Below are 24,103 nucleotides of genomic sequence, written 5' to 3'. Positions count from 1 at the left end.
CGAAGTCGACTGTACAGCAGGTGCAGAACAGCACACAATAACCACACAACGAAGTCCCAAGTGAGACACGTTAACAGCACTGAACGGCACTGAACGGCATTCAACGACCAGCCAATGTAACCACAACCACAACCAAACTGTTCATTCGTCAAGGAGAATCCGAGATGAGTCAACCATCAGAAACTACACAGAAAAGAGGAAAAGAAGAAGGCTGGAGCTAGGGAGATGTACAAGCCCGCCTGTGTTTCGTACAGTTCCATGACAGGAATTAGCTAAACAGAATAGGGCAAAGCGTGCTACATTTGTAGGTACACACACACACACACACACACACACACACACACACACACACACACACACAAATATCACAAGCTCAAGGGCTGTCATGGCTGTTCACTGGCAGTACGACTAGTGCGCCACTCAGCAGCTAGGATAGGGAGCAGGTCAGTCAAACACACACACAAACACACACACAAAGCGGTCCTCCATGCTCAACCGGGCATGGTGCGCACCAGTATCGCCTGGGTGCAAGGACAAGAGCCCCTAGCCCTACTTGCAGGCGCACTGCCCAACATACCTCCAGTTCATCAAGATACCTTGCACTCAGCTAACATAGTGTGCAGGATGCGTTTTAAAACAGAAGGCAGTTAACACAAACACAACGAAAGAAAATGGAAGAAGAGTTCCAGCTCAGAGAGAAACGATGTGTGCGGGTTCAGCCTACACAGTGCAGCGTGGAGTTGCTAAGGCAACCGCAGGAGCATAGCGTTGAGTTGCCATGACAGCCGCAAGACAAAAAACTGAGGGCAGAAAAGTCCTGCCAGCGCAGTTGCCTTCACGTGTGCATGCGCCTGCGCACATCATTGGTAATGGGTGCACCAGTTCAAGCGGTCTAGTACAATACTAGATGCTGGTCGTATGTCCTGCACTGATCGGATGACCACCAGGTCGTGTGTCCCCTGCTGGCTGACAACGCATCCCCAAACGCACCACAGTCAGTGCTGCCAATCATGATTCTGAGCAGGCACTGAGCAGCTCAGTCCTTGAATGTCGTCTTGAATGAAAAATCGAGTCGGGCTCATGCGGATACAAGTACGAGTGCATTATAGTGCACTCAACGTGTCCATTTCGGAAACATTCATTTCGGCCAAGGCGTGGATGGCAGCGGTCACTATAGCTCGCCACACTGACTGATCATGACCGGGAGCTTTGGTCGGTTGTTAGCGCCGGTCGGTACGCTTTCAATCTTGCGCATCACCAGCAATCCATCGATGAGCTTCCCAAACACAACGTGTTTGTTGTCCAGGAAATCACACTTGGCGCAGGTGACGAAGAACTGGCATCCATTCGTGTCCTTTCCGCTGTTCGCCATGGATAGATATCCGGGGCCAGTATGCTTCAGACTAAAGTTCTCGTCCGGGAACGAGGTGCCGTGGATGCTCACGCAGCCTGTTCCGTCGCCTTTGACGAAGTCGCCACCCTGGATCATGAAATCCTTGATCACACGATGAAAAGTGGCGCCCTTGTAGCCTATCGGGACGCCCTCTTTCCGGAACTCTCCCGTGCAGAACTGCCTGAAGTTCTCCGCCGTGCGCGGGCAGACGTCCGCGAACAGCTCCATCTTCATTCGTCCTATATCCTGGCCACCAATGTTGATGTCGAAAAACACCACTGGGTTACTGGGATTCGTGGGAGCTGACGCCATTCTTGACTGCAAGATCTACCCGAATGTTACAGGACTCGCAGTGGCCTCACTCGGATACTAACACGCCAGGGATCTAGGGAACACTCTTTCCTCAATGAAGAGAAAGGGATAGGGACGAGAAATAAAACAATTCAAATCTTTCTGCTTTATAATACTATAGCAAATGCAAGATGTGCAAACAGGTATGATTTTTTTTTTCAAAAGTCGAACAAAAACTTGAGAGACACTGGGCCGAGTGACACATACGCGTACCATCAGAGGAACGTCGAACACACCCTTGAACTGACGAACACACTGCACTGTATAATGAGACATTTTGGCGGACAACGCGCGGACGTCGACTGGTCGGAGTACCGCACTTGACTGTTGACACAGACGGTTCGACCGAGTTGTGGCCCTTGCGGCCTGGCCCCAGACCCAGGCCGGAAAGAGGGGAAGCAAAACAAAAGCAAACGACAATGGGTGTGTCAACGAATCATACGGTATGTGTGTATAATATTATGTGTGTATGAATGCGTGCTCGCGCGCGTGTGTGTGTGTGTGTGTGGCCGTGGGGGGGGGGGGAGGGGGTGTCCGCAGGGGCGTCGGACACGGTACGGTCACTATGGTATTGACGGTACCACCTTTGCCCCAAGTACCCCGTGAATCAATAAAATACACTGATCTGGGCTCTAAATTTCCCAAAAAATTGGCTCAGCAACCCCTCCCCCACAAGTAAATAAGTGCTTCAGATCGCTGACCGTAGCACACTAAAATACCTTCGGACGCCTCTGGTCCGGGAGGGAGAAGGAGGCTCTCGCCAGCCTATCACGGCCGATAGACACGAGCCGGGGCACGCGAGTGCATGTACTACTTACGTCACTGAGACAACGAGTTACATACCGGCATCTCGGGTTGGGAAGAGCTGCAACCACACACTTCTCATTCACCGACTCGATGCAATGCAATATCCATGAGGCCGCTGATTGCCACAAGATGCGGTTCATGCAGCATGCAGTGGCAGGTGTTCTCGGACTCAAGCACCGTGAATAGTATACGGTGAGCTATTGTCTAGATATACTGACACAAGTGCAGCTCGATAAGCCGAGAATACTAGTACAGCTGATTCTATATTATGTAACAGTGCTCGAGCAACAGAGCACAATACTACATAATATAGCGGCACCAACGACACTGCACTGCCGGCTTGGGAGAACTCGTCAGAGTCGTCACGCAGCGGTGCACCCACAGCAGAAAGAGGGTTGAGAAAAACAGCTGAGCACACTGGTTATAGTCAGTATACACTGTTATACAGTACTGTTATGCAATTGAGTATTGTACGTCATGATGTATTACAAGTTACAACACCGCCATACAACCAAGAGCAGTTGCACATGCAGTCAACTTCGCTAATAACGACTGCGGATATAACCACAATTCGCGAATAACGACAGAATTTCGATGCCCAGAGCAAAGTCCCATCTAACTGTAATACATAATTCTAATGAGACTTCGGGTATAAGGACACTTCGCGAATAAGGACATTTTTCTGATGCCCGGCCGAGTGTCGTTATAAGCAAAGTTGCACATATAAGTAAAGTACTCTTGACACAATCCACAGCACCGCACTGCCTTTCACAAAACCTGCCGCAATCGTGTACACACCATGACGCTCTTGTCCGAATCATCATCTTAATAATTAGCAAATTGGCTAAACATCAAGTGTTACACAGAAGGTCTTCTGGCCCTGCAGAAACCTTGAGAAATATGAATTACAGTCTGTATCGGCTATAGAGTGACCGGATATAAGAATATATTGGCTACAGTGATATTGGTACGAAATATCAAAAGCAAAACGTATTTTATCCAGTACAAATATCACTATAACCAATATTATCGGATATAATGATATATCGGATAATATGATGGCAACATACAATCAAAACATGCATAACACACTACATTATAATCGGCTATAGTGATAACTTTAAAATACATGTTGCAATAATATCAAAGGCCCTTTTTTTTACTTTCTTCACGTTGCTTATTTTGATAGTGACTCATGTACATGTACATAACAGAATTTTTTCTGGAAATGCGGGCACTGTCAACTATGCAGCATGCTCATTTGTCAAAACGCCATGCTGGAAATATTTCCTTGCCTTTCATGTGTCGATCGAAAAAAATCGATCGTATCGCATATAGTGATGCATCGGTTATAGTGATAAAATCACGGAAATCAAAAGGGTACGCTATAGCCGATACAGACTGTACTGTATTTCAATGCAACCATGGCAACTAAGACACAGTAACCACGGTTACCTATTTTAATATGTCCGCAATGAGGTGAGCAATAGCATTAAAACCAAAATTTATAGGCTTGCCGCAAATCCAAAAAATCTATGCTTTGCCGCTTGCAATAATCATGAACCTTGCCATGGCCGTTAGAATGCAATGCCAGATGAGTTATAACATGTTATCAAGTTCCTGTGTCATATGGAGCTCGGGGTATTTCGTGTGCTTTAATACTGTGATACGTGTCAAATAATTACTTTCGTTTTGTGATGTACCAGTACTGCCTGCAATGCTATTCAAGATATCATCAAATAAACAATTGACACATGTGCACACACACACACACACACACACACACACACACACACACACACACACACACACACACACACACCTGCCCTGTCTACTTGCTTCCAAAACGTCACTATGCGGTCCCATTACGTGTATGCACGTGTGCCTCAGTGTTAGAGAGAGAGAGAGAGAGACGGACGGACGGACAAATGTACAACAGTGTGCAGTCGAACCAGACAACAGGAGCAATACTTGATACGCAGACGAATCGTAAAACGTTTCAACCGTATTGGTCTTCTTCAGAATGGCTTGGACGGTTGAACGGACGAAGAGACAGACAGACAGACAGACGATAGACAGACAGACAGACAGACAGACAGAAAGACAGACAGACAAACAGAGAGACTCACTCTCCTCACTCACTCTCCTCGCCATACCCAGCCAGCTCACCCCGGAGATTGCAGCTAGGTGGAACGGTGTCACCGAAGCCAGCCCACTCTTTCAGCTGATGCCACAGCGACAGAGATTCATCGCCGGGTGACTCTGCCGACATCCGTGCCACCTTGGACTCCTTGGACCCCAGCTCAAATGCTGAGATAGAGCGGCGCCGAACGGCACTGGTCTGGTCTGTACTTAGTTTCTGGTTGGCTTTGGTGCGGACTGAGTTTGTCATGGTAGCCGGGCATGAATCTTGGCGCAGCCGCCGAGAGAATTCCTCCGCAGTAGTGACGACAACATGGGAATCGCTGCCATCGTGTGTTACGGCCGGCTGCTGGTGAAGATGGAGCTGTGTGCCCGTGGGTGCAACGCTCATGTTACGTAGCTGACCCAGCGGCCCTGGGTCATCATCAGCCATCATGTTGCTCTCCTGAATGGCTACCGGCTCATCCGGGTCGTCCAGGCTAGAGGTGTGCGAGATATCTCGACAACCACTCAGCTGTGACTGCAGTTTATGCTGTTGTTGCGATTCCAGTGGCGCAGAGTCCAACAGAAGTGACTCGGCGGACTGCTCAAGAGCAACAGCCGTGTGTTCAGAACTAGTTAGGATGGCATCGGCACGGATTGGCGAGTTTGAACGACTGTGTGCAGAATCCCCACTTCCTTCGCTCGGACTCAGCAGGCGGGCTGGACGCAAACCCGACAATTGATCTGAAGACTGGAGTCCGGCGTGGAAACTTTGCAATCGGTTCAAGCCGTTACTGCTGCGATGTCGGCTATTTCCTCCTTTCGGTTCCTGCATGAGTCGATACATTCTGGGCAGGCAGACGCAAGCCCATAGCGTGATTAGTGTGAGGGTACTGAACATACAAAGCTGTAGAGGGCGGATGGTCTCGTCCGATGTGGCGAAGTATGCCGGCAGCAGTGCAAACGACAGGAAGTCTGCCAAATCAGCACACACAAACACACAGACACACACATGAACACACAGACAACACATGAACACACATGGAAACTTAACACATGAACATACAGACACGCCACGCGTGCATGCATGAATGCACACACTCACGTCAACATACACACACACACACGTCCACACCACGCATGCATGCACACACACACACGCACGCACACACACACACACACACACCATTGGACCATTGGACGCCCATCGCCGGAGGCGATGATAGCGATGCTACTACTGAGCAGAAGCCATAGCAACTTGTGCTGGGATTGCACCATTCAACAGCTTGCAAGGCTGAAGAATTGGCCGCCACTATTCAGCCTGGTCTACACCACACAGCTATGAAGTGGCTTTTTCTGGCCAGTGACACACACACACACACACACACACACACACACACACACACACACACACACACACACACACACACACACACACACACACACACACACACATATATATAGACAAACAACATACGGATAGACCAAACAACAACGCTTTCCACTATTATTATTCCCTTCTTGTTTTGTCTTGTTTTACATTTCATTTTTTATTTCATTTTTTTGTCTTTAGTCACTTTCTTATGTTGGCTCATTATAAATTTATTATAAATTTTGATGCATACATGGCACTGTGACGCCGAGACCCATGGTCGGCAGAGTCCATGTATTTCGTCAGCACAGCTATTAACTGGCATTGTGGATAGCGCCTACCCAGTCCAATGTACTTTCTGTCTTTCAACATGATTTGTAGGTTTGTGTTCTCTTTAAAAAATATTGTAAAAAACAGAATCAAAGAACAAGCTAGACTGGAGTAGAGGAATTGAATAAATTCCCCGAAGTCATACCTAGGCTTGCCGGCATCATGAGCATGCTGCTACGCGAACGAAACATACACAGCATTTTCTATGGTAATGTAAAAGCAGAAATTTTCGGTAGTGTAATCTTTTCGGTATTCTTCAAAATTGGCTGTTCGGTGGAGGGAAATTTTCGGTTAACCCGTTTTCTAAGCAAGTGTACTAGTACCGAAATTTCCAATGCATTTTATTTTAAGTAAAAATTGTCGGCACCGAAGTTACCGAAAATAAAACACCGCCGGAAATGTCTGCTTTTACAGTACATCATGACCATGCATCAATGCACTATTGCTGAAGTTTCACTGTCAGTCCATTTGTCCAGCTTTTCAATAAGATTTTACGGTCCACGGACTAAATTTTCAACCAGAAAAACTCCCGTTCTTTGAAGTTGGACGAAATCATCCCTCGACTAAAGTTTTCCGCCTGTACAACTGCCATGCCGCACAGGGGCGGATCCAGGAGGGGTTCCAGGGGTTCCGCGGAACCCCCTAAATTTCGTAAATGTACTACTGGCAACCATATGCGTGCCCATGTACATGTATAAGCTATTCAGTTTTGACTATACTGGACCCCCCCTGTAGAGATCGCTGGATTCGCCACTGATGCAATGTCGCTTACTTGAGAGGAAGCTAGCCAAGAACAGAAATCCAGCCTCGTTGTAATTGTCCGGGATCTTGCGTGTTTTGTATGCCAGCACCAGTGTCAAGATGTTTAGCAATGACAGATAACTGTACAGTGAAAACAAAATACAGCATATAGCATATCCAGGATGTATCCAGCGGGATGTAACAATCATGATCTATCAAAGGGTATTTTAAAACAGTTTTTGGCGAAAAATTATGCAACTCGAAGAATAGGAAATGCGAAGGAAACGCAATTTCAAAACAGGACAAGACGCACCCTTTTTACTCTGCGGGCTCGCTCACCTCAGTTGTGAAAACTCTTGATCATCCGGGGCTCGCGACCCGTACTCATGACATTGACGGACAACAGACTAAACAAACCAGCAGAACTGCCGTACTTTCCAGAGTAAAGTCAGACCTTGCCGCTTATCCGATCCTCTTTCATCCGGATCCCTCGCCATCTGGAAGAAAATCGTCGGTTACCGATTTACAGCATATGTCATGCATACATACAGCATGTGTGTTCGTCTTTCCGGTTTCCTCACCTATCCGGACAATGAATTATTTGTTGAAAACGGATGTGTGCGGTTAAGCGAGGTCTGACTGTAATAGCAGCACTGGATTATAAGCCGCACCCGGGATTTTGGTTGCGAAATACAGACTGCACCTACCCTGCACTAGTATACAGACTGTGCCTACCCCGCACTAGTATCTCACGGTTCATTTGAGCAGCGTAGTATAAACCGCGCCGACTTTTTCGGGGTGAATTTTGAGTGTTTCTAAAAAATGCGGTGTGTTCTCCGGAAAATACGGTAGGTGCTTCCACTACCCGTGGACTAGCCTGACCGGGTACCCACCTTGCCAGAATAAGAATCCAAGCTATATTGGTGGAGCAGTAGAGAATCACCGTCTGGTGGGCGGTGATCACTTCCGTCACGCTCCTCGGCGGGTTGGTCAGCGTCCATATAAGGGACATGACGAAGCCGACCAGAGTCAGGATAGCCACAAACAACACCTGCAAGTGCATGGCCAGACACGTCGGGAAAATGAACAAAACGGGTCCGCTGAAATCAGATCTCGTGAATGCAGTCCGCCTTTGGTCCAGTTGCCTTGACAACCAGTGACACAGAACATGCATTAAGCAGAGCAGCACAGAGGGTGCACAGAGTCAGCATTTGGAGAGCTGCGTATTGTAGTGCAGAGTGCCGCACACTTTGTTTATATGCTCCCCTGCTCATATGGTTGGTTGTTGGTATATTTTTATTTTACCTCATCAACAGGCATTGCTGCCTTCTTGCGACAAGTGAACTGTCCAAGCTCTCACGATCACAGAGCGCCGAAGCTCAAATCAGGATAGAAACTTGCAAAAAGAAAAACATGATGTTGTGTGAGAAGGTTGATCTGACTGAGTGACGGAGGATCATCGGCATCCAAACCCCTCACACAGTAGACAGATAACAGGGGCGTATCTGGTCCCCCTTTAGGGGGGGTGGGGGGGGGTGCATGGCTGCATATGTGTAGGATGGCTGATGCATGTCATTCATCATTATGTGAATGCTGAACCTAGGTAAAAAAAATGTTAGGGGGTGCACGTGCCCCATGCAGGCTATGCGCCTGGATAACGCAGAGAAAGGCCCAACACCACCCTCCCCCCCCCCCCCCCCACCCCTACACACACACACACACACATACGTGCACGTGCGCGTACATACACCTATGCTGCCATGCAACCAAGAATATACGGCTACGCAAGCGGAGACACCCTGGCACTGACCTGCTGATGGTCACGCAGCTTGCTGGAGTCCGCCATCAGCTGGCGCAGACTGAGCGAGAAGAGCGCTGCCATGCGGCGCGTCTTGATCAGCATGACCGCGAAGCACGCCACTTGCCATGTGTAGGTCAGCGGCGGCTTTACGCTGCACGGGATGATGTCGTCCGGACGCAGAATGAACACACCTTGCGTCAGCACGCCCACAAACAGACAGAAGATGAAGAGCATGGTGAGCTTGAAGTCGGACGCACGTACTATCGGCGATGCGCGATACATGGCGTACACGACGAACGTGATCATGAAGAGAATGGCCGCGGACACCACCAGTACTGTGCAGATCACCGCCACCGGGGTCGGGAGAGCGGCGTAGGTTAGCTCGAGCGGCTCGCAGGCCGTCTGTGCCGCGTTTGTAAACGTGCTCGCGCCGCACTCCTGGCACGTTTCCGGGCTGGCGGCGGCCGAGCGAATGTGATGCGTGGCGCAGCGAGTGCAGTTCCAGCAACACGGGTCAATGGCACTGAGCAACACTGGGCTATAGCCATCCTCACAGGGTACGCTGCACTGGGAGCGCGGTGCGTTCTCTCTCCCAACACCGCCGCCGCGCGACAATGAACCCCACTGGATGTGAGTGGCGTTGTCGAGAACAAGAATGTTGCCGCCTCCTGACCGCACGCGCCGCCACGCACCGACCGTCCTGAGCCGTTTCTCCGTGCCGCGTCCTCCCGGAAGCTCAACCGTCTGAACGTTAGAGAGTATAAGGGGTGAGCGACGGGTCTCCCGGCTAGTAGTTCGAATGGCGTCTTGAAAGTGCAGCAGACTGGTGTCGGTGGGCAGAGCGATGGCGTAATTTGACGTGTTAAATAAGTGAGAGAAGTCGGCAAGGGTGCGGCGTATAACGGTGGTCGTCAGCAACAGAGCATCCAGTACCGGCGGTAGGATGTAATCGGCGAGCAGATCCACCTCGACGCCGCTGATCTGCCCGCCGATCTCGTCCATGGTGCACGGCGGTCGCGACGCCTGATCACCCGCACACGCGGCTGGCAACGGACCACACTGACTGGTCAGTGTCACACTCTCCCTGACATCCCTGATCCCAATACCAGCGGGACCTCCGCCACCGCCGCCACCCACTGCGGGATCCACCATGGTTGAGTTGGTATCGTCTCGGCTGCCGTTGCACGCGCTACAGCGGAATATTCGCTCCCAGTACGGCAGCAGCTCCGGTGGCAGATTTGGCACGCCATCGGAGAGGATGCCCTGGACGATCTCTCCAGCACGCCGCCCCGATCCGGACGTGGCGCGCCGCGAGACCATGAGTAGTGACGCGATGGCCGGATGCGTCATGACGTAGTGATCCCTGACCCACGTCTCCATGCCGATGAACACCAGCGGACGCACGCCGCCGCGGTGTAACGTGTCCAGCAGGTCGCGGGCAACCCTCTGTCCGGTAAGCAGCACCAGCACCTGCACTCGTGGCCGCTTGTTCAGCATATTGGCCAAGCCGCGCATGGCAAACCCGTTCGACTCTTCTCCGGATAGATGACTATCAATTGTCACGCAGACATTTGTCTGTGACACTTGGGACACCAGGTTGGCACGGATCATGCTCATGAAGTAGTTCGTGTCCTGGGTGACCATGGCGACATAGGACCAATCAAACGTGACCAGGACGTCGAGTACGGCCCGTGCCATGTCGCCAGGCCTCGGGGTCACGTGCCGGAGCAGCGATGCGCTAATGAGCGCTTCCTGGGGGTGGGCCGTCTCCGCTCCGATGCCTATGGCCGGTACGGAGTATACGGTCAAGATGATGCTGGCTGCCTGTTGTATGCGGCTGTGAAACGGGCCTAGGATGAGGCTGGCCGGCGGCAGGCGTTGCCGATAGCCCGTGCCCTGTCGTTCCAGCATGGTGCGCAGCTCGCTGGCGTTGGCACACGAGCTGGCGCGCAGCAGGCGGAACAGCGGCATGCGGCACACCGTCGGGAAGTGTGTGTCGTACGCGCAGCGGCTGACTAGCGAGTGCTCGGTTAGCGTGTAGGTCTCACGTGCGGCGCACAGCGGCGAGCTGCACGAATCACGCAGGTCGTAGCCCAGTGTGAGCGGCGAGCCGTCCACTGCCCGTCCTATCACGCCAACGTCGTTGTCCAAGTAGTGCAGGACGCTTAGCAGCGTCATCAGCATCGCCGGCTGAACTTGCTCGCCATCCACACGACACGTCACGTTCCGCTCGAACGGCAAGTCGCCCTCGCCACGCAACACGCGCATAGGAAACAGCCCGCCCACGATGACATTGCCGAGTTTAGACGCCAGTCGCGCCTGGCCGGCAGCAAACTGCGAATCCCGGATAGCGCACTGGGACACGACGAAATCCAGCGGTACGGGTGGTAGCGGCGATGTGGGCAGTTGACTTGGCAGCAGGTATGACGGTACGTTGGGCACGCACGACGCTAGAGCAGCGGCTGCTTCACAACACAATAGGCACACCACAGCTCCAATCCAGAAAGAGGAAGTGCTTGTCTTTTCACCCGCAGCCATTTTTTGACAGGTTCATGCCGCAGCGGCGCGTGCGGCAGCTCCGTTGAAAAGTGACAAGGACAAGATAAGGCTGCTGCGTGCAGGTCTGGCGCACTCATGCTCTGGTGATCTGCCACACGCAGACTGTCACCGTGTGTGCTCTGCAAAACGGAACCTCAAGGTTATCATGGTTATTGGGGTCGCGGCTGGGCAGACGATGATCTCCGCCTCACACAGCCACATCCTCCGTAAAGGATTTCGGAGCGCACAGCTGCTCGCACACGACTAAGCATCAAAACATGAACACCTCTTTCCCGTGCACGCGCTAGTCTCGATCCTCAGATGCAGAAGACCTAAAAATCTTTAGCCAAATATTTCTGGACAAGGACGCACATACATGCACTGACACTGGGCAATGGCATGCATGCATGGGTTACTTGAACTTCACTCAGTTCTGTCGGTGATCAAGTGTCTCGACTCTCGGTCATTTATACATGAATTGTACACATTGATATACCTGTGCATCTACTATACTAGTACACGATTGTATCCATGTCGTTGCTACATACCCGTATTCACCTACCACTCGTGTCGTGTACTGACTGGTCTGTAGCCTTGTAAAGTTGTAGGGAACCTTCGGACACGAAGGTTTTGTCGTCTCGACCGCGCACTTCCGTACATTCCTCCTGCAACGCTGCTGGCTTGGCACTACTACTGCCAGTATCTAGTACTACAGTACTGCCAGTGCTGGCACTGGTCAGTACTGCACTAACTAATATAAAATTACTTGGCTGCTCGACTGACTGACCAGACCTTCATCAAGACAATCATCATACCACTACTGAGTGAGGACTAATAGTACTAGTAGTAGTACTCAGGTATCCTCATGCCATGGCATGTAGCCTATTGTAGGAAGGACTCAAGCCAAGGAGTGATCGACTGACCTTCTCTTTGGCCTTTTCAACACATACAAAATCCAGAGGCGGAGTTGCAGCCACAAGATACCGACCACCTCGTTGCCGATAGATATCATTCTGTTGCTAGGCTAGCTATGTTGTAGTAGTAGAACTAGCAGTGTTTACTGCCGTACTCGCCGGTAAACGTCATGATTGACATGCCCCCTTTCGAACCCAGACAATCTTTTCGGGATTGGTCTATTGGTATCTGTGGACCCTACCCTATCTATAGCATCTGACCCTGCTGACAGCGTGAGTCCGTGTAGCGACTGATGAGTGCCAGACTGCCAGCGCTAGCGCCAGTGTCCGTGGTGTCCTCTCCTATAATTGTACTGTATACCAGAGAGGCTTTCCTCATCTTTGTTTGTAGACCACAGCTACAGGCACATCAGAATTAAACAGATTCACTGCGATTGTCATCATGGTCCTTCACTTCAGGCAGCTTGAGGTTGTGCCATGGGTGTGAGCTGACTTGAAGATGAACCATCGCCATAACTAACTGTTACTCGCAATAACTGAGTAACTAATTATTACTTTAATACATCGCTGATCTGAGTGGTTGAAGTCTTCTCATCGTCTTGATCACTATCACTAATCTTATCAGTAGTCTACTAGTACTACTAGTACTAGTACATGTACAACTACAAGGTCACATGACTGGCGCCAGGCTAGCTCACATCAAGCAACAGTCTGGTTTGCTTATAATTATTATTACATGTATACCGGGATGCTGGTGAGTGAGAACGTGAAACCGTGACTTTTACAGTCAACCACCGCCCTGATGTCTAGCTCATCACGTCTCGAATGCAGAAGTCAGCAGCCTTCTTTTTGGAAGGTTCTGTGAAATAATGTGAGAATGGGGAAGGTGATCGCACTCAAGACGGAAAGAATCTAAACATCACAGCGAAATAAGAATCTAGACTAGGTAAGGGAGTAACAGTCCACCACTGTAACTAGATACTACCGGTACATGAATCATGAGTCAGAAAGTCCAGCAACTTACTAGGAACCAAACTGACAGACTGAGAGTCAGACAGTGAGAGTGGCGAGGTATTCGACGACCTGACAGGCTGACACCTACAGTACAGTACATGCAGCTCCAGCACAATGTCATCTTCGAAGCGCTAAGACAGCAGCATGTCTCGTCTAGTAACCAACACTTGAACAGATTTCCAACTCGGAAGATTCTAGGTTACCACAGAGGGGAAGGTAAGCGAGCGAGAATGAGTACAAGCTAAAGTCGCACGGGAACAAAGAATGTCGATTATTATTAATTTGTTTCACTTTGAAGTAATTCATTGCATTCCCAACTCATCACAACCACGCGCTCTTCAGCCGAACCATACATACACCAGCAAGGACACTTCCGTTGAGAGATAATATTGCTCCACGCCTCTAGACAGCTGTTTCGCTCCCTGTCGGAGCTCATCATATGGCCGAAAGCTCTGTCGCAATATTTAGTTCACTTTTAAGTAGTAAAGAGATGAGCAAGGAACTACAAGTTACGATAATTATAATGTCCACTAACACCACCAGTTACTTGGCAATCAGCTCATGCGATAACATTGCACGACACTGACAGCCAATACTGACGTTCTACAACTAACTGACTATCAGCTCTAGGCAGTCTTGGGTGCGAACTCCAACAACCTTCCAACTTGGAAGGTTCTAGTACACATGTATGAAAACCTACTAGGAGGAGAAGGTGAGCGTAACCAAGACAAGACCGTATTGTCTAGTAATGGTCTTGTCAGTATCGTCAGCGACTTGCATGTACATGTACATGTACATCCGCCAACGTCCTTCACAGCTGGGACTTTCAGCTTGTGCTTTTCTTGGTTGCGCTCACCTTCCCCTCCTATGTTTTCATTATAACTTAGAACCTTCCAAGTAAGTTGGAAGGCTGTTGGAATACGCACCAGAGACGTGCTAGAGCCGATACTAGTAGCCAGTTAGTTGTAGAACGTCAGTACTGTCGGTCAGTATTGTGCATTGTTTTAAATTAAGTTATCGTATGAGCTGATTGATTGTCAAGTAACTGGTGGTGTTAGTGGACATTATAGCGTAACTTGCAGTTCCTTGGTCCTTTTCTTTACTATAAATTGGCTATAAATAGGATGAATGACGAAACACGAAGGACCACGGCACAGGATGGCCACAGCTCACTTCGAGAACGTAAAATAGCAACCGCCAAACTTGGTAGGCTCGTGTCTATCGGACACAAGCAAAAACAGGGGAAGTTATTAGTTAACACGTACATGAAGTGAGACGGACCGGACGGCACTATTATAATACCACTGGGAAGTACAATCGTCAATGTCATGTAGGATGGAACTAGGATGGAACTAGGATGGAACTAGGATGGAACTAGGATGGAACTAGGATGGAACTAGGATGGAACTTGTGGTGGACAGTGGTGGAGTTAAACATCGGGTCGTTGAACGTGGGTACCACATCAGTCAGTACTAGTATTGTAACTGTTGCAGGATGTTCTGTCTCACCAGTAATCATGGTAATGACAGTATCTTGCTTACAACTGTGAGTGATGGACAAACTACGGATGACATGTAACCGGGACTCTACCGACAGGTTTATGGTTGCAGTTAGGAACGCTGTTCTCAACATAGTGCGTCCTCCGCCTTAATTGTTACCTGCTGCTATATTTTCTAACACGTTCTACCAGGGAGTCGTAAAAGGTATTATACGACTCCCTGCGTTCTACTATGTAGCAGTGGTGAGACTTCCTGCAGCTTCATTTCTTTCACTGTATCTTTTGTACAGCATCTCTCTTTTTCCGAATTCATTTTGCACATTTTCTCTTTTTCCCAACTCCAATGTTCAATGTATATACACAAATAGGAGATCCCCCCGATAGGCGTCAGCCTTTGCCTTTGGCAGTTTGGGTAATCCTGAAACAAAGATTATTATAATAGTAAGCGAGGGTCCCTGGTTCGAGTCCTGGTGGTGACAGTCAATTTTTTCTTCAGATTCCCGTTTGCGTCTTTCCCTCAAACTAGTCAAGATAATTATATTATTACATTCATTTCATAGGAAAAAAAGGTTTCAGAGCAGACCCACTCTCTTCCCATTCACTCTGCAACCTCGAACTCATTAATTATTTTCTCAATCAATTATTACAACGTTTCGGCAAAATTGCCCTCATCAGGCATGCAATGTTTTTCCTAAGCTCTACTACGGTGTGTTGCTCCCAACGTGGGAGCTTGCGCTATTCCTGCCGACTTGAATTCTCACTTGACTGGCTCCCGACTGCCATCCAGAGCACACGAGAAGTCCATCGAACCTTCCACTCGGCCCAAACCTGCAGCCTCCTCAGCGTTTGTTCAGTATCTCCATGCGCGACACTGAGGGGCCGTTTACATGAGGACATCGTCACGTGGATGATTGATGGTCTCTGAAGGATGGGCTGGTGGATGGTGGTCTTTGATGGATGCACGATGGTGGATCATGCTCGATGGGTGGTCTTTGATGGATGGCTTTGATGGTTGGCAATCAACCGATACTCAGACTAGCCTGGGCCGAGGCTGAACTGACGCCAGTCGAGTCTTTGAACTTGAAGTATTCATACCGTCCGCGTCCGTAGTAGTCATGTACATGTAAAATAATCATGATGATCGCACGCTCACAGTGACCCACATGCACACGCGTTTCGGCGCGGAGCATCACGGCGGTACGTCATGCCCTTCCATAGCCTAGCCTAGCCGTCGGCGGACTCTGACTGATGATGCTGTCCTGACTCCTGACTCCGACTCAGCCTACCTAAAATCTACGCCGAAGACCCCGCTCTGAGCTGTGCCATGCCTGGCATTCAAAATGCATGCATGCGTGTCAAGGTACTTTTGCCCCCGCAGATCACGTGACTGAAATCCCTATGACCTGAGCTGAGTGAGGCGACACAAAAACCTTATTATGTGGACCATGATCATGAGGATTCAGCTCTACAGTTGTGCGGAGTAGAATCTACTGCGAACAGAACCGTCCTTACTTCGCCAGTCGTGTATACCTTACTTCGCCAGTCGTGTATACCTTACTTCGCCAGTCGTGTATATCTACGCAGGTCTACGTTGAGGCTGGGACTGACTGACAGTCTGTACTGCACTGGGAGTGGGAGTGTGGGAGTGGGAGTTTACACTGACAGTCAGTGGCAGCTGCGGCAGGGTAGATCTACGAATACGATTTCCAGACACAGCTCTGGGATTGAGGAAATCCACTCGATCGACTTCAGGCACACCTGAGTTCAGACAGTAGCACATCGTCATCGCTCAGGACTTCAACTAACTTTGTAGCTATTTACACAGGCCATTGTGTCATTGTGTCAAGAAGTAGGAATCATCTCGCAGAGTTTCAGCTCTTCTTCATCGCTCAGTCCAGTGTAGAGCCGAGGAGAGCAACGGGTTGTTTCCGTAGCGGGTGCTAGTTCAGAATGGCGTTGACCTGTAGTCGCTGGGTGCTGGTGGTGTTCAACATCCTCTTCTTCGTGTTTGGACTGGCGCTGCTGGGCATTGGTATCTACTCGCATGTGGAGAGTACGGCAGTGGATGACTATTTGCGGGTGAGTAGTCTAGCCTACTGACTAGTTAGTTTGAGTTATTTCTACTCCAACTACGCGAGTACGCGCTCGTTCTCTCATTCTTTACAGCACACCGATGCTAGGCCTGAGAAATCCGGCCTCTTGTGTTGTCCAGCAGAAAATTAACGTGGAATTACCGAGCCGGAATTATCCGGTATTTATTTTAGGTGTGTGATAAAGAGAAGATACTATGTTCTCTCCAGTCATGTAGAGTGGTGCTGTGTGTCCATGGTGACTCTGAGCTACTACGTTGTGGAATCGACACGAAATCAGGGTCGAATAGGCGCCCTGTCATTCGTTCTTGAGGCGCATACGCCGGGCATAGTTCAGTTTTGGGATGGGTCAGGCTCGTGTTGTGTTTGTGTGCGCTACAGTGTAGCAAGTGGTTGACCTCGTACTGTAGCGGAAACGCTTGTTCACTCACCTACTTGTCCGCCCAGTGCCATTCGTCTCAGAACTGTGACATGTACATAATTATCATGTACACAACAAAGTAATTAGTTATTGTCTTGATGTAGTTTGTGCGTAACGTAGACCTACGATAGACATGTCACGGTCTTCCAGGGGGTGTGCGCTGGCAGGGTTTTCCCACAATGACTTGTTATTGTAGATGTTATAATACTACACTGTCACTAGTACTAGTACTAGTACAGTGTAGTCATTTGACATGGTCATTCTGCAGGACGTCAGGCTGGGAGCCTGTGAGTGTGTGCCGCTGTGATAGCAATGACCATGACTCAGTCAGTCAGAGTGTGACTGTGAGTGTGTTAGTGTGCCTGCCCCCCCCCCCCTCCCGCTCCCCTCCCCTCCCCTCCCCTCCCCTCCCCTCCCCCTCCCCTCCCCTCCCCTCCCCTCCCCCCCCCCAAAGCAAAAGGTACATAAAAGGGTCAGTGATCCCACTGTGATCTGAACCATCCATCGCCTCTAGACAGTGTTGATCTGCTGTACGTGTAAACGACTATGTATGTATGTCATGTAGGTCGCAGTACAGTGTACTAGTATTACCGTGGAATCCCACAGATAAGCCCATACGGGCCATAGGCTTATCTGTTTCACAAGGACATTTCGGTGGGCTTATACAAGAACATGGGCTTATACGCGGGCATGGGCTTATACAAGAACATGGGCTTATACGCGGGCATGGGCTTATACGCCGACACCAAAATTGTGCTATTGTAAAGTACCAAGGAAGTGAGAAGTACCGTATTGCTGAAAACCACTGTGCAAACAAAAACAACCGATGATTGTGTTGAAATGTACAAAAAAAGATACAAAAAAACGTACATGTACTACGTGCATGGTACGACCTAGGCCCATGGGCTTGTACAACGAAGCTTCGCGATGTTCGAACTTGGCCTGGGCTTATGCGCCAACATGGGTTTATCCCGGCGTGGGGTTCTACGGTAGGCTAGTAGCCTAGCTAACTGTACCGGCACACTGGTTTGGTAATCATCTGTACAGGACGCGGCACACTGGTTTGGTAATCATCTGTACAGAACCCGGCACACTGGTTTGGTAATCATCTGTACAGAACCCGGCACACTGGTTTGGTAATCATCTGTACAGAACCCGGCACTGGCAAAATAGACACAAAGGACGATTAAAATACGAAACTCTCGTCGGATGTTGCGCCAATAATAAATAGAGAACGGAAAAGGGAAGGGGTAGGGAGTATCGTTTACAGTGCAATCGCCCTTGCCAAGTAGACCACATGTACTGCACAAGCAGAACATTTAGTTGGTGAATCGTTGAATCGTCGGGGGGGGGGGGGGGGTGTGTGTGTGTACACGTATGTTGTTAGTGTGTCAGAATATGGCAGCGTATCCAAGGTGTTAGTGTGTGTGTGTGTGTTAGTGTGTGTGTGTGTGTGTGTGTGTGTTAGTGTGTGTGTGTGTGTGTGTGTGTGTGTGTGTGTGTGTGTGTGTGTGTGTGTGTGTGTGTGTGTGTGTGTGTACAAGTAAGTGTGCTGATCCAAGGGGACTCGTCATGGCACGCACGAGTCATAACACAAACCGGAAGCTCAGCATCCTGTCGGTGTGCATGCTTGCCTGACCATGTATGGTCATGATGCAAGCAAGAGTCACCGCCTGCTAACCACCTGCTCTCCACCTGCTCTCCACCTGTTCTCTGTATGAACATGGGCTAGGGAGATGCAGGGGACCGCAGTGCAATACCGAGACTATACATTCGGCCAGATGGGACACATGGGACCCCCCCCCCCACACACACACACATGCACACTCAGGACGGCGCATACATCTTAAAATACAGATGTCTTCGCCCAAAATAAAATCTGTTATCCCTGCCGGCAATGTCCCACCTTGGAGACAAGTATTCGGCTGAACGAACTTACGCACGGTAACTATCTATGGCTGCAAGTCTTTCATAACTAGACGCCATGGAACCAGTAGACACCAGCACAGTATGCAGTACCGGACACCATACAGAGCGGCTATTACTGTATAAGCAGAAATATTCGTCTGGAATTAAATTCCGTCTTTTTCGTCCAAGGAGCTTTTGGACTAAATTAAATGTAGGACGAATATCGATTTGTCCAGCGTTTCTATACACTCTTATGATCTATGGACGAAATTTTCAACCGGACGAACTCCTTTTCTTTGGAGTTGGACGAAATTATTGACCGACGAAATTTTCTGCCTCTACAGTACCTTATTTTCCGGAGTATAATTAAGCTGCACTTTGAGCTCTCAAATTTCACCCCAAGAAAGGGGGTGCGGCTTATACTGCAATGATCAAATTAACGGTAATAAAGAGGGCAGATGTCTGTATTTCATGGCGAAAAAAATGGGTGCGGCTTATATTCCAGTGCGGCTTATACTCCAGCGCGGCGTATACTCCAGTGTGGCTTATACTCCAGTGCGGCTTATACTCCAGCGCGGCTTATACCCCGGAAAATGCCGTACTAGTGCTCTCACTGATAAGGTTGAGGGAGTTGAATTGCTATTTATACTAATGGCTAGTCCTACACAACACTCACAACAAGAACATAAGCTTCTCGTACATCCACTGATATGCGGGATGGACCACCTGTATAATTATAATAAACCAGTCCCATCGTATTTACATGTATTACCAAGAGTACATAACCCCCAAGAGTGTGCAACTCCAGCTCTAGGGTCTGCGACGGCAGAGCTTCGCATCACGTGATGAACCCGTACACATCTTTTGCATTCTGTGCATGATAGATACAGGGTTGTACGCAACCCAGCTTTGGGCTCAACTCTCTTGTGGTCACTTTGCACTGTTCGCCAGCGTAACCTTTTGAACCATGTCACGTGATGTGAAGTTCTGCTTTCGCAGCACAGCTTAGAGGTTATGCAGGCGGTTGCACACTCTTGGGAGTTATGTACTCTTGGCGGTTATGTACTCTTCGTATTACCAATGTGCAGTGACTGTTAACCTATCCAGAAAGATTACGGCACCTGTCTGAAAAGTGAAAAAGACAGACCTTCTATATTTGTATGGTGGCCGTAATGTCACAGGAGTGAACGCAGAGAAGCTTTGGTTCAAGTTGCTTGCTGTGTATGTGTGTGTGTGTGTGTGTGTGTGTGTGTGTGTGTGCGTGTGTGCGTGTGTGCGTGTGTGTGCGTGTTCATGTGTATATGGGATTGCGTGCGCGTGTGTGCACATGTATGCCTGTGCTTGCATTCTCTGTGACAGGTGATCGACCGTAGCGACAACATCTTCAAGAACTTTGGCAGCATCTGCATAGTCGTCGGCGTGTTTTGCACGGGGCTCGGCTTCACCGGATTGTTCGGTGCCATCAAAGATCATCGCGGATGCCTTATCTTCTTTGTTATCTTGGTGATCATCGTGTTTGTGCTGGAACTCGTCGCTGGAGGACTGGCGTATGGCTTTCATAACAAGATTGAGGTGTGTACGATAATTATGGATGTGTTGCTGCGTATTGTTCCTCGTGGAATGTCTGAGTGTGTGAGTGCTCTTTGCTGGAGGATTGCAGCTTCCAGAGCATGTGACCACAGTGCACAGTGCGGTACAGTCCCTCAGCTTGGCGTGAGGCGACTCTGGTGGTCAGGAACTTGACAATACTCGTGTACGCAGCTCATGTGCATGTCAGGATGGCCGAGTGGTCTAAGGCGCTGCGTTCAGGTCGCAGTCTACTTCTGTAGGCGTGGGTTCGAATCCCACTTCTGACATCAGTATCTTTTTTTTAAATCTTTTCTGTTTTGTTGCCCTTCACAGGACTCGGTTCGGTCTGGTATGCAAAGCACCATACTGGAGTACGACGGGGAAAGCTCTCTTTCCAAGGCAAGTATGGGACACATCAAGTCCTACCCAGGGTGCATACTGTAAAGCCAGAGTATGCCTGGATTTTTGTATGATTAGTTTGTGCTTTGTCTTCGGAGAGCTAGCTGCAAGAAATAACTAGCGCCTCTCGTACTAATGGAGCGGGGGGGGGGGGGGGCATCTTCTCTATGAATGTGTTGCGCATATGAATGGCTCGGCCAGAGGCTCAACGTAGAGAAATATGTCTGGTTACTCATCTAGTGGCTTTGACCCTATAGACCCATTGCGCATTGCCAAATATGGAATGTATGAGTAATGCTCGTGAGTACGCTGTCGCTGGGATCAGCAATGCACTGTTCAACACCCCCAGACGACCATGCCCAGGTGGCTGTGAAGGGTGTTTATGGTACAAATTAAGTCATTGCACCGGCAATGGGTCCATTGGGTCTCTGCATCAGTAGAGCTCCGAGTGACTTGGCCTGCAGCTGATCACAATCACGTCTAGTGAGCAACAGAACCGTGATTTTCTTTATAGGATATCTGGACACACGGTAACCACGCGGAGTGTGCAACTCCTAGTCTAAAGTCTCAATTGAGTCGAGCATGGCGGAATGTTTTCATTGCAGGCTCAGTGCAGCAGAGCCGTACAACCTACTACTGTTCAAAACGAAAATGTACTTGACAGCCTTTGGCCGATGTCTAGATGGCCCTCGGGGACAGCAGTACTGAAACGCTACATATGCTCCATTGAAGAATCCCGGCACTGTTCACTGACCGCCGTCCCGGCGTTCTCAGTGGGATGCATGTTCATGTAACGTTAGTTCCCGTGCGGTCCAATTTATCTGTGTTCGCCGCTCTACACGGAAGAGCCTATGTATGAGTGGTATGACATACATTGTATGGGTTGTTTGTATGGGTATGTTGCAAAAGAAGGATCCACGAGCGGGATTCGAACCCAGCACCCCTGTCTTTCCGGGACAGTGCCCTACCGATTAGGCTACCGGGGATCACACACACTCATGGGTCCTTCTTGCTACACTGCTCCCCCGCCCGAACAGGCTGTGTCCTCACGCCGTACCTACTCGCGGGGGGGGGGGGGGGTACGATGGGTCGTGGGTTCGAGCCATTGCCAGGCGCCAATCTTGCAAAAGAAGGATCCACGAGCGGGATTCGAACCCAGCACCCCTGTCTTTCCGGGACAGTGCCCTACCGATTAGGCTACCGGGGATCACACACACACTCATGGGTCCTTCTTGCTACAGGTAGGGTTGGGCGTTGTTATGGTGACCGATAGTTGTACCGTCAGATACTAAAAACAAGTCGTATGTGGTCAATTTACACAAACAAAAAGGCATCGGCCTGATTTGTAGTTAGTCTCAACCCAAAATCGGTTCGAAACAGAAGACAATGAGTTTAAACCTTGACCAATACCTTCTACCATCAACTTTGCCCATACCTTCCACCATTCACGGCAGGTAATCGCCCTGGTGTATGCATCGCGTCAACTGAAGGCGATTGATTACTCCTTCAACGTGTTCTTCTTGATCTTTTTGCCGCTACGTTTGTGAATGTTGCGCTTCCTCTCCGTGTGTGCACTCATGAAGTCCATCAGTCGGATGTGCTTCTGCCTGCTGCTCATCTGTTTACCATACAAATCTGTGTGCACCTGGGTCATAGATTGTGCGTGTACACGCACACACACGCGCGCACGCACACACACACACACACACACGCACACACACGCGCACACGCGCACACACACACACATGCACACATTCATACGCGTGAACGCCGCATGCGCACACAAAGTGGAGAAAACCTTCAACGGACAAGGGAAGAAAACTGAAGATAGACACTCACGCAAGTGTCAAGATGTGGATGATGCCATGAGACTCAGCCTCCCAGATACAGTGCTGCCAAACCGTCCGATTTTTGAAGGCTCTTCTGAAAACCGGTCCGAAAAAGGATATGTTCGAAAAGCAGCCAAAATGTCAGAGGTCAGTAATTTCCTATGCAGAAGTCCTGTATTTTCACTTTTGAGCGCAACTGAACGGACAAATCACTGTACACGTGCTTCTAAAAGGCGATTACAGTACATCTGGTACATTCATACAATACAAAGTGTTAGTTCATGATAACTTCTGGGCGTCATGTTGGTTACCATGGCAATGAAGCGAATTTTCTTCGCATTTGGGCGGGTTTTCGATTCTCTGAAAATTTGTGGTAAATGATTTCGGGCGAAAATTATTTGGCAGCACTGCATATAGTAACACTAGGATGTCATAAGGGCCAACCTCCCAATTTATTTTATTTATTTATTTCACCAATATCGTGGCCAGGGAATAGAGGCCAATATGGAGAGAGGGGGGGGGGGGGGGTGATAGCCAGCCATGGCAGTCTGTAAAAACAATTGTAATGCTGGGATGGCATAAGGGTCATCCCGCTCCCCTACATCAAAGTCACACAATGATGACGTCATGATTGAACGCTCCCCTACATCAAAGTCACACAATGATGACGTCATGATTGAACGCTCCCCTACATCAAAGTCACACAATGATGACGTCATGATTGAACGCTCCCCTACATGAAAGTCACACAATGATGACGTCATGATTGAACGCTCCCCTACATCAAAGTCACACAATGATGACGTATTGAACGTCCACAGTTGCTGTTAATACCAGGGAGTAGTACAATATTGTACTACTCCCTGGTTAATACGGAGGATTAGCAAGACGAAATTCGCGTTCGCGTTCGCAAACATTTTTCAGTTCGCGTACTTTCACATTTTTCGTTCGGAAAAGTAGTCGGAACACGAATCGCGGATTCGTGTCAGGGCAGTCATAAATTT

The 24,103-nt window shown here is 49.3% G+C and overlaps 3 protein-coding genes and 1 non-coding gene across 4 annotated transcripts in view; 2 read left to right on the top strand and 2 right to left on the bottom strand.

The window, feature by feature from the left end:
• Positions 1–61: 61 nt before the first annotated feature.
• LOC135819171 (peptidyl-prolyl cis-trans isomerase H-like) lies at positions 62–1,854 on the bottom strand. The gene has a single exon (XM_065332330.1). The coding sequence runs from the start codon at positions 1,703–1,705 to the stop codon at positions 1,172–1,174; it is 534 nt and encodes a 177-aa protein (XP_065188402.1). The 5' UTR covers positions 1,706–1,854; the 3' UTR covers positions 62–1,171.
• A 2,752-nt stretch (positions 1,855–4,606) lies between these two features.
• LOC135819170 (metabotropic glutamate receptor-like) lies at positions 4,607–11,584 on the bottom strand. Its single transcript, XM_065332328.1, has 4 exons — positions 8,929–11,584; positions 8,012–8,169; positions 7,150–7,259; positions 4,607–5,650 (listed from the first exon to the last, which is right to left on the bottom strand). The coding sequence occupies exons 1-4, from the start codon at positions 11,455–11,457 to the stop codon at positions 4,686–4,688; spliced, it is 3,762 nt and encodes a 1,253-aa protein (XP_065188400.1). The 5' UTR covers positions 11,458–11,584; the 3' UTR covers positions 4,607–4,685.
• Positions 11,585–16,537: 4,953 nt separating this feature from the next.
• LOC135819169 (leukocyte surface antigen CD53-like) overlaps positions 16,538–24,103 on the top strand; it is a 10,242-nt gene continuing 2,676 nt past the window's right edge. Inside the window, exons 1-3 of the mRNA XM_065332327.1 lie at positions 16,538–16,962; positions 20,662–20,874; positions 21,205–21,270. Of these exons, the coding sequence (XP_065188399.1) occupies positions 16,834–16,962; positions 20,662–20,874; positions 21,205–21,270 (408 nt within the window). The 5' untranslated portion in view covers positions 16,538–16,833. The remainder of the gene's footprint in view (positions 16,963–20,661; positions 20,875–21,204; positions 21,271–24,103) is intronic.
• On the top strand, positions 21,075–21,158 carry Trnal-cag (transfer RNA leucine (anticodon CAG)). The gene has a single exon. It is a non-coding gene; the product is annotated as a tRNA-Leu (tRNA).

This window comes from Sycon ciliatum, chromosome 6, assembly GCF_964019385.1.
Source record: "Sycon ciliatum chromosome 6, ocSycCili1.1, whole genome shotgun sequence".
Taxonomy (NCBI): domain Eukaryota; kingdom Metazoa; phylum Porifera; class Calcarea; order Leucosolenida; family Sycettidae; genus Sycon; species Sycon ciliatum.
Note: the sequence above shows the minus strand (reverse complement) of the source record. Positions and strands in the feature narration are given on the sequence as shown.